Here is a 10,855-nt window from a genome sequence, read left to right on the forward strand (position 1 = left end):
TATTGATAAATGTTTTACTCATGAAGTGACCTCCCAGAGCCACAATCCATACTTCTGACATTCAAGATTTGGCCAAAAAAAAAAAAAAGTATATATTCTTCACATGTTTACTTCACTTAGGGTTCTGTGTGAATTTTACCTGCATTGTTCCAAAGTCTCCTGATTACAGGCTACCAAACTTTATCCATTCTCCTGTGTATGGTTCTCTACAGTTTACGGTGTATACTATTAAAAACATTAAAAGGGACAGGCATGGTCACCCATGCCTTTAATAGCAGGACTTGGGTGGCAGAGGCAGGTGGATCTCTGAGTTTGAGGCTAGCCTGGTCTACCTAGTTCCAGGCTAGCCAGGGTTTTGTAGAGACCCTGTCAAAACAAACTAACAAAAACCTAAGCAAAACAACGAAAGAAAAAGTACTGTTGCGGCCACTCTTTTTCATGTCTTTAACAATTATAGTTCGGGCCAGTGACATGGCTCAGTGGGTAAGGGCGCCTGCTGCCAGATCTGATAACCCAAGTTTAGTCCCAAGGACCTTTGATGTGGAAGCAGAAAACCAATTTCCACAAGTGCTGACTCCCAGTGGCACTCGCACCCTCTCAGAAACACAGATGGGCAAACAAAAAACTAAGAGGGTGGAGAGGGAGACTTCTTCCCAATCGATGCAACGTAAGGCTTGTAAAGGAGGCATGAAACTCTAAGATCTGGGATTCTGGATCCAACCGCGGCCCCCTTTTGTTCCAAATAACCTGTATCTTTGTTCTTTAAGACAATCTCAATATGTATTACTGGTAAGGCAACCCGCCTTAAATCCAAACTTGCTTCCGCCTCTGCCTCCCGAGTGCTGGGATTAAGGACGAACGCCAGCACGCTCGGCTGTATTTTACTTATATCCTATGTAAACAGAAGAAAAGTGAAGTGGGCTCTGGACAGTTCGGACGAAAAGATCAGCCTTTGAGTCCTTCCTATCTGTAAAGTTCTCAGGAGTGACCGCCCTGTCATGCCAGCACTTGAGAGACATGCAGGAGCATTGCTGCGTCCGAGACTGCCCGGATTATACAGAGAAGGCAGACACTGAGCGTTGTCCCAAGAATCCCAAACCCAAACAAACAAGAAGAGAGGAATTACAACACCAAGTTCACAGCACGTGTCTGAGAAGAAGCAACCAGCTAAGAACCCGCACCGCCATGTCATTACCTACTGAGCATGCGTAAACGCACGCACGTTCCCTGTCGACCAATCGGTGGCTACGCTGGACGTAGGGGCGGAGCTTCCGCCGACACATGCGCACGGCAGGGCGGGCCCTCTCCCTTCTCGCTGAGCGCCGCCAACATGGTGAGTGTGTCTGCTGAGGGCTCCGAGCACGGCGGTCGGGACGCTCGTCTTCCGCTCCGAGCGGGCGAGCCCCGGCGTGGAGTGGCTCTGTGCGACTCGGGAAGCGCGTGGGGAGGCGGTGGGGCGCGGAACCCAGCCCTCGTGGAGCGCGGCTCGCGTGGATGGCTCTGCCGGGGCCACGCGTGCGCAGTGGCGGGAGTGGTCGGGCCTGAAGTTCGGGGATGGCGGCGCTGCTGCGGCCTCGGCCCTTCCGGGCGGCCTGACTCCTCGGGAGCTCCCTTCAGCTCTATTTCTCCGGAAAAAGTGAACCGGGGAGTGGGTCAGAGTCGAACAATGAGATAATTGTATGAGAACTAAAGGAGTATCAGACATGGGTAAGGGCGAATCCGGGCTACTTGAGTGCTGGAAAAAGTGCATGCAGGACTCTTTTAACACATGCAGGACACTTTAAGTTAAAAGGACTGGTTGCTAAGTTCAAATTCGGCCCCCACGGCGGCTCTGAGCCCTGTGTTGCCGGTAAACATCGGACTTGGAATATCTAAAGCCAACCCTTGTTTCTTCTGTTTTAGGTGTTCAGGCGTTTCGTGGAGGTTGGCCGAGTGGCCTACATCTCCTTTGGGCCCCATGCTGGAAAGCTGGTCGCAATCGTAGATGTTATTGATCAAAACAGGGTACGTGTTGGACGAAGTATTTTTTATAATCTTTAACGGGGCCATAGATTGACAGCACTATACATGGTGCTCAGGGTAGCTAGAGTGGTCCTTGGGTGGCGTTCTTCAGATTACAGCTTTACTTTGAGGAAACACTGGGCACAGGGTTTGAAGTACAGGGTAGGTAAGAAGTAATCTCACAAGAATAGTTCACCAGGTAAACCAGACAGACAAATACCGGTGAGTTTAAATGAGGTAACTGTAAAAGACCAATGGTGCTGGAAGTGCAGCTCTGTTGACAAGACTGCTTGCTAGAGACCCTGGAGTCATTTCCCCAGCCCTGAAGATAGTTGTGGTGGCTCTTGTTACCTCAGGCTCTGGGAGGATGAGGTGGGAGAACCAGGGGTTTGCCACCAGCCTGGGCTACTTGACCTTGTCTGGGGGAAAAGACCCACAATGAAGGTGTTTGGGATATTGGGTTAGAGTGCACGTTGGCTTTATCTCAATAGTAATGTACATTTGGCCCTGAAGAAGACCAGAGGTTATATAGAGGTTGCAGTTATCTTGAATATGAGGTGACTAAGGCTCTCAATTTTGTATTCTAGGCTTTAGTGGATGGACCCTGCACTCGGGTGAGGAGACAGGCCATGCCCTTCAAATGCATGCAGCTCACTGACTTCATCCTCAAGTTCCCACACAGGTAACACCCGGTTCTAAGTCACTCTTCGGTTTGGTGCCATGGTCCGTTATATGCAGACAATACAGGTGTTTTGGAGCCAACCCACAAAAGGTGTCTATATTTAGCAAACGTACCTTAATTTACTTAGTATGGCTTCATTTGTTTGCCATCATGGAAGTTAGCTATATTTGGTCTTCCGCTTTACTGTTTGAGTCTCCCCCTCCCCCACCCCCTTATAAATTCAGTGAAAATGTCTGCTCTTGAGTAGCCCAAATTGACCCCAGACTTGCAGCCTTCCTGTCTTGACTTCCCTTAGTAATGCGGTTGGTGGGTGCTACCATGCCCCCTGCCTTAAACATGCAAAAACCTGTCATTTGATGGACTTGGGTGTTTAACATGAAGAAGTGTGTTTCCAGCTTGGAAATGAAGGCAACAGCGATTGTTTGGTTTTTCTTGGAAATGCAGGTTAAGACTGTTCTGCAGTACTGTGCAGTTGTCTTCAGTGATTGGTGCAATGAAGCACCTGCTGTAATGAGCCACCAGAGTAGATTTAACGCGGGTGGTCCATGAGACAGACGCAGGTCAGGGGTACAGGTCTTGGAGCAGTAACAGTTACCATGTACTCGAGTGACGACAGGTGGAGCTAGGGTTCACAGCAGCAGTGAAGTTTTGGTGGTTAAGAAACTTGGCCAAGGGGCTGGGGATTTAGCTCAGTGGTAGAGCGCTTGCCTAGGAAGCGCAAGGCCCTGGGTTCGGTCCCCAGCTCCGAAAAAAAGAACCAAGAAAAAAAAAAGAAACTTGGCCAAGTTATGTACAAAATATGACGTGTAAGGAGCAGCTCTTGTCGCCTACAAAAGGATATGGCTTTGCGCTTACGTGTATGTGAGCAGTGGCATGTGTGCTCAGGGGATTTGAGCTGAATCTGAGGCTGATTCAGTAACTTGTGCCTTTGCTCCTCACAGTGCGCGCCAGAAGTATGTTCGGAAAGCTTGGGAGAAGGCAGACATCAATACAAAGTGGGCCGCCACACGATGGGCCAAGAAAATTGATGCCAGAGAAAGGGTAATGACAAAGCTTTAAGTTCTGGAGAGTGGGGTGCTGAGAAGTGTTAGGGGAGATCAATTTTTTTTTTTTTCTTTTTAACAGAAAGCCAAGATGACAGATTTTGATCGGTTCAAAGTCATGAAGGCAAAGAAAATGGTAAGTTTTCAGATGTATGTTTGTATTTGATGCAGGGTAAAAAGGGCATGGTAGCCAGCCCCTTTCTTGGTGGTGTAGGTGATTGGTGTTTAAAATTCCTGTTAGGTGAGGCCAGCAAGACAGCTCGGTACCTGGCTTAATGACCCAACTGAGTCTTGGCAGTGACGCCCTTGTTTAAGTCAATGTGTGCACAAGCAGTTTGATTTTTAACAATGGACATAAGGTATATTTTTGTGTGATCCTGTAGCAAATGCTCTCCTGTGTTCTTTTTTTCAGAGGAACAGAATAATCAAGACTGAAGTGAAGAAACTCCAGAGAGCTGCTCTCCTGAAAGCTTCTCCTAAAAAAGCCGCTGTTGCTAAGGCTGCCATTGCGGCCGCAGCAGCAGCTAAAGCCAAGGTCCCAGCCAAGAAGGCAACAGGACCAGGTCAGAAGGCCGCAGGCCAGAAGGCTTCTGCACAGAAGGCTGCAGGCCAGAAGGCAGCGCCCCCTGCTAAAGGTCAGAAGGGTCAGAAGACCCCGGCCCAGAAGGCACCTGCTCCAAAGGCAGCCGGCAAGAAAGCATGAGGAGGCTACACAAAGAATAAAGGTTCTTTTTGACTGACACAGTGGTAGATCTCATGTGTGGACTCTAAGCTTATCACCAAGTGGGGAATGGACTGGTGAGATGCTTTCCAGGATTAGCTACATAAACTCACTCTGCCCAGGCCTCAGTACTCAGCATACAGCCAGAATTAAACTGATCCTTTATACACGGGTACCACGACAGTACAGTGTCATTAGCCCTTGTACAGATAAATATATTTCCCACCTTTGATGAGTTAGAGTCTAGTATAACTTGAAAGCTACAGCAAGGCTCGGCTTGCCTGTCCGGCATGTGTGGTGCATTTAGCGTTTCTTCCCTTTACACGGCATGATTTTGATAATTTTGGACTGTAAAATAGGCTCTGAATATTTATAGGGAAGTGGATGATTGGAGAGAAGCTTGGTTCTTGAAAAGGATAAGAGAAGTTGGGGTGGATTGTTTGTAGGGTCATCCCCAACACATTGGGTGCTTTTCAATCTGATGTCCAAGGGTTTATACTTGGGCACCTGGAATACAAGTTGGGAATGACCTGGGGTAGGGGGAGTCCTGTCATTGTCTGTAGCTTTCGAGGGCTGTGTTTATCCTATGAGGTGGCAGGTGGAAGATTGAGGAGAGGATTCGGGTTGCTTCTAGGGAATGTGCAATGTGGAGTAGTCCTTTGAGTAGCCTTTAAGAAGGCCTTGGTGTGGTGCATACACATTTACTCCCAGCACTCAAAATGGATGTGAACTCAGGAGTTTGAGGCCAGCCAGTGTTGCACAATGAAGGTATAGAGTGGAACTGTGAGGTAGGTCATACAATAAAAACACTGATACTTCAGTTTAGCCAGCCCCGATTGGCTTACAGAGTGGGAAGGAAATTGAAAATGCTCATTACATCTATGCACTTCAGAGCACACATTGGGCCCTCTACTGTCAGGAAGGTGGTGGTCCCATATTCCATGAGCCTATTCCCTTCATGGACTTGTGTTTAGGGATTAAAACATACAAAGTAGAATAATTGGTTCTCCAACCATACGGTTGCTCTGAGCTCACAGAATCTAGTAGAATAAATGCATCTGGCTTCATTAAGTAGCATGTTCCCCATACCCCCAAGGTGTTGGTGGCAGGAAGAGTTCTACATGATGAAATTGTTTATGGTCCAAAAAGTGGCCTGTGAAGACTTGTGGGAAAGGAGACCACACTGAATTCCAGCCTTGCTACCCAGGATTCCCCATCCCCATGGGGGTGGAGTAGAAGAATGTCTATTGTTTTCAACCAGCCAACTAGCAGGTGATTTGTTAAGAAGCAACAGTTTTCCTCCCAGGGCTGGGAATTGAAGTGGATTTCTGCACAGAGCCCATACCTAGTTAGACTCAGGTTGGCCCCTCGGCTGGCAAAGGGGCCAATTCCTTACTGCACTGAAACACTGATGGTTAAGAACTAATACCTGGAACTGCGTTTACTGTAATAGCCTGCGGTAAGGGGGCAGGGGTGGAGGGGACTGAACTCATGGAGATAGCAGTTCCAAAAGCATGGTTACTACAGTGAGGTATTTGGTGATTGGTTTCAGGGGTATTTACGATGGCCTACTGAGGATTTCTTAGCCTTGGGACTGCTGTGGACTTGCTAAATTTCAGAAAATGAGGTCTCACTTTGCCTTTCTGGCTTCCCACTTCTGAGCTCCAGGGTACTAACTGCCTTAGCTTGCATAGCCCCTCAACCACCACACCTTCCTTCTTGAACATTAAAAAACCTGTTTGAGAGGTTAAGAGCACTGTCTGCTCTTCCAGAGGTCCTGAGTTCAATTCCCAGCAACCACATGGTGGCTCACAACCACCTATAATCAGGTCTGGTGCCCTCTTCTGGCCTGTAGTTGCATACATGCAGGCAGAAAGCTGTATGATGTATACATAATAAATAAATAAATTTAAAAAAAAAAAAAAAAAAACCCCCAAAAAGAGAAAAAAGGGAAAAAAAAAGTGGTAGAGCACTAGCCTAGCAAGCGCAAGGCCCTGGATTCAGTCCCCAGCTCCGGAAAAAAGAAAAAAAAACAAAAAACAAACCTGTTTGAGGTAGGGTTTCTGGTTCCTGCCTAGGCCTTTGAAATGCTGGCATTTACAGGTAAGTACCTTGGTGTCCAGTGAGAAATAAGTTCTTTCTACCTTATAATTTCTACTGCTTTACCATTTAAAGAAAGGTTTGTTTTATGTAAATGAGTTGCCAGCTTGGGCTGTCTGCACCTCTGTGGTGTCTGAGGATGTTGGGTCCCTTGGAACAGGAGTTAACAGATGGTTTGAGCCACCATGTGGGTGCCAGAATTGAGTCGTGGCCCTTTACTAGAGCAACAAGTGCTATTAACTGCTGAAACATTCTTCCAACCCCATCATTAAAATACTTTTTAGAATGATTCATGTGTCTGTGTTGGTATGTGCTCAGTGCAGTGTCAGGCAGTCCAGAAGAGGGCGTTAGGTTTGCTGGCGCTGAGTTGAGTCGCCTGGACTCGTGCTGGGAACTGACTGGCTAAGCCAATTTTCTGGCCACATCAGCACACTGATGTCCAATCTTTATTTGTGGAGGTGTGACTTTTTTGTCCAGTCATGTTGCTATTTAAAATCGGTGCTAGATATATCGCTCAAACGAATCTGTATAATTTATGCCCGGAGCGAGCAACGCTCACCACCTGCCGCCCCAGTGCGCACGCACCCAGATGTCCCAAAGTGCATCTTCAGAGCAGATGCGGCGGAGCCTGCGTGTTAGCCCCTTTAAACTCTTAAGTGCGCAGGCGCCTTGAGACACATCAAACTCCTCCTACTCCGCCCGATGGTCAAGGGGTCGGGCGGTGTTATCACCGAGATGAGGCCTCCGGAAGGCCTAGAGAGGCCGAAGTATACTGCACTTCCGGGTTGGGGCCTTGTAGAGAGTTCCGGCGAGTTGGTCGTTGACTTACTGCACCCGTGCTGGGTCTGAGGTGGGATCTTCCCTCTGCGTTCCCAGCCTGCCACAAGCGGACAATATGATATGGGGGCCCCCGCGGCCCGGGGTGCCCTGGGCCCCTGGGGCACCCCCGGGGCGCAGAGCATCAGCTGTCCTCAGAGGATGTCTGTCCCCTCGCTGTCAGACCCACGCGCCTTTGAAAGCGCGCTGCAAAGCCTACAAAGTGGAGGCCTCCCCCTGTGTGGGAGGCAGGAAGGCTTTGGATGGAAGTGTCCGAGGAGTTGGGGGCCACAGTGGGAGATACACGGAACCCAGGCACCACTGGAGGCTTCAGTGATTCAGGGCAAGGTCCCTCCCCTAGCACTCCTGCGGTTCCCTTGGATTCTAAGGTCTTGCTTATCTAAGGCCAGATAACAGTGCAAGGAGTCAGGGACACCAGTCATGCTCCAAACCGCTTGGCCTCAGGTGAGTTAGCTTCCTTCCTCCTCAGACTAGCTGTCCATTATCCGAAACGCTGAAGGACTCCTTGGGCCACGCCGAAGTTCATGGCCAGTGGCCCATGGTGGAGGAAATAAATATTAGGAGTGGTGAGGCTGACGTTGCAGATACTAATGAAAGAAAGGAAAGCCATGCCAGGACATCCCGTGAGTGTGGAAATGCAGATCGTGTCCGCGAACGAGAGTCACCTGCTGATGTTAGAAGTTCATTATTGAGCTGGTTGTGGTATCCCTTGCTAGTAGGATGTGCTGAAGAGGCAGAAGCAGGAATATCAGAGTTGAAGGGGAGCGAGCCTGGCCACACCTTTGTGTTAGAGTACCTGCTGCTCTTCCAGAGGAACAAAGTTTGGTTCCTAGAATCCCTGCTGATTCTTTCACAACCTCCTGTAACTCCAGGTCCTTTCAGGGGAGCCCATGCCCTCTTCTGGTCTCTGGGAGAGGGAATAACTGCATATGTGTGTGTGCGTGTGTCGGACCATCGACCAGATCCATCCCTTAAAAATAAACAAACCAAAACTCGTTGAAGAGTTTGCTTCATCCGTTGTGGACTTATTGTCAAGAGACCAGTGTTCAGTGTGTGCATTTTCTTTCACTCCCCATACACTTATTTGTGTGTGTGCAGACGTATATGCCACAGACGGTATGTGGAGGTCACATGACAACCTTCAGGAGTCAACTCTTGCACCGTGTGGGTTCAAGGGAATGAACCCAAGTACTCAAGCTGTGCAGGAAGTACCTTACTAACTGAAGCTTCTGTAGAAGGGGAGGGGCTGGGAACGAGGTTTGCTGTGATCTGAGGCCTGTGAGTGCCTTCCACAGACACTTGAGTATTGAGTCAACCTTTTTTTTTATTATTATTCATTTATTATATATAAGTACACTATAGCTGTCTTCAGATACACCAGAAGAGGGCATCGGATCTCTTTACAGATGGTTGTGAGCCACCATGTGGTTGCTGGGAATTGAACTCAGGACCTCTGGAAGAGTAGTCGGGTGCTCTTAACTGCTGAGCCATCTCCAGCCCTGAGTCAACCTTTTTTGAGTTTTTGTCATGCAGAGCACACATGTGTTTACAGTGGTGGTGAAGTCACACATTACCACACAGGTGGAAAAACCTTGGACTTGTTACACACTTGATTTAAGTCAGTTTTTTGGTCACTGAACCAGTTTTTTGGTTGCTTTTGGTGACTCACGTTTAGTTCTGTGACTCCATTGGGTCCACAGTTGTTTTTCCAAGGAAGCTAGAACACACACACACTTCTTCTGAGAGAGCTGGCTTTCTCAAAAGACAGGAAAATGTGGTTTGCAAAACCCTGACTTTTCAGAGCTTCATTGCTCTACACAGTGATTGGTGCTGGGAATCTGAAAAGAAGCTAGGGGAGGAACAAACGGGTGATTCCTTACAATGCAGATGGGTGGGGTCAGCATGAGTGACAGCTGACTAATACATCAACAAAACTGTAATCACAGCGCATGAACAAATCAAGTTGGTACTGACCTCCTTCCTGCTGGCTGGTTTTCTTGCCACCAGAAGGTGATAATGCAGGCTTCTTGGGTTCAGTGTGGAGTTACCAACAATCTTACACAGCTTTGAACACCAAGCTGTGTTCAAACACAGAAATGACCAGCATGGTAAGTTATGTCCATGGTGCAACAGCGGCCTGATGCTTGCGGGGCAACCAACTGCTTTCTGATTGGCTCTAAGGCTCTTTCCATAGGAGGAAACACATGCTTAGTACCACATGCCTGGCCACAGACCCACATTTGGGAGTCTATAGGGTTCAGAGGTGACCCTAGCCAAGGGGTCAAACTGCCCTCTAAATTGATTTATCTCTACAGATTAGTGCACTCAGACTGTATCCGAGGTCCTTTGTGCAGGGGACAGTGGTTAATGCCGAAGCTCATAACTGGTCAAACTGCAGGGGACAAGTGTAGTGCTCAGCCACAAATGGTCATCTCTGTCGCACTCAAGACTTGAGCTACCACAGAGGAATGTGGGAAGATTGCAAGAACCGTAGGTCAGGAGGAGTCTCTCACCCTGATAAGACATGACAGGACCACTACAGTCACGAACCCACAGCAGATGTGGTGGTCTGCATACGACCTGACAAGGTCTCAAGCCAGTCAGCATTCTAACATGGAGGAGGGAGGGGCTCAGGAGCTCCAGAGCCCTAGCTGAGGAGTTACGAACAGTCGGTGCCTTCTCGGGGAGGGAGTATCGGTTTCTCGAAGGCTGTGGTCCCTGGTAGTCAACTGCACCATACACATATGAACATCACAGACTGGGCTTGGAGAGACACACACCTGACAAGACATGGGGGTGGGGTGGGGCTTGAAGGGTGGGTCTGAGAGAAGTTAGGATCAGGAAGTAAATATTACCAAAATACATGGTATGCATGTATGAAATTCTCAAAGAATTAATTAAGAAGTACATTCTACTTCAAAAAGAAAACCCAGGTGACACAGGCGTACATGAGGATGATCATTCCTTGAAAGGCAGTCTGTAAATCCAGGAATATGTCCCTACTGGTTGCTATGGTGACCAGGAAGGGAGTATTGCCTTGGTTTTGGGCTGAATATTGGAACGGCCGTGTGAGACCCCAGGCTGTGTGGGTGGCACGGAGCTGGGGCTGCACATTTGAAAGTGGGAGCATTGGATTGGTCCCTGGCTACAGTGCTGGCTGCTCTTCATGAGGGCTTGGGGTCGTGGACCCCCTAGAAATGCAGAGCTTCTCCGCCTCACTCAAGCTTGATGGGGAGTTTGCTGTTTCAGGATGTGATGACCTTTGAGGATGTGGCTGTGTACTTCACACAGAGTCCGTGGGACAGCCTGCAGCCTGCACAGAGGGTCTGTACAGGGACACAATGCTGGAGATCTATGCCCACATGGCCTTTCTGGGTAAGACCTTGTCAGAGCCCGGGTGCCTCCTCAGGGATTCTGGGAACTCTCGAGGTCTTCAGGTTGGATGTCTGTGGTAAGGACTCAGCTCCCCAA

At 48.7% G+C, this 10,855-nt stretch overlaps 1 protein-coding gene across 1 annotated transcript; it reads left to right on the forward strand.

Moving 5' to 3' along the window:
- The first annotated feature begins 1,238 nt into the window (after positions 1-1,238).
- Rpl14 (ribosomal protein L14) lies at positions 1,239-4,468 on the forward strand. Its single transcript, XM_032911168.1, has 6 exons — positions 1,239-1,333; positions 1,903-2,004; positions 2,589-2,683; positions 3,625-3,724; positions 3,809-3,862; positions 4,139-4,468. Exons 1-6 carry the CDS (start codon positions 1,331-1,333, stop codon positions 4,427-4,429), a joined length of 645 nt encoding a protein of 214 aa, XP_032767059.1. The 5' UTR covers positions 1,239-1,330; the 3' UTR covers positions 4,430-4,468.
- Positions 4,469-10,855: the final 6,387 nt, after the last annotated feature.

The sequence above is a fragment of the Rattus rattus genome, chromosome 8, assembly GCF_011064425.1.
Source record: "Rattus rattus isolate New Zealand chromosome 8, Rrattus_CSIRO_v1, whole genome shotgun sequence".
In the NCBI taxonomy this organism is placed as follows: domain Eukaryota; kingdom Metazoa; phylum Chordata; class Mammalia; order Rodentia; family Muridae; genus Rattus; species Rattus rattus.

Coding starts and splice junctions, on each gene's coding strand:
- Rpl14 (XM_032911168.1), top strand. Junction 2,684..3,624: donor ATCCTCAAGTTCCCACACAG/GTAACACCCGGT, acceptor TGCTCCTCACAG/TGCGCGCCAGAAGTATGTTC. Junction 3,863..4,138: donor TCATGAAGGCAAAGAAAATG/GTAAGTTTTCAG, acceptor TCTTTTTTTCAG/AGGAACAGAATAATCAAGAC.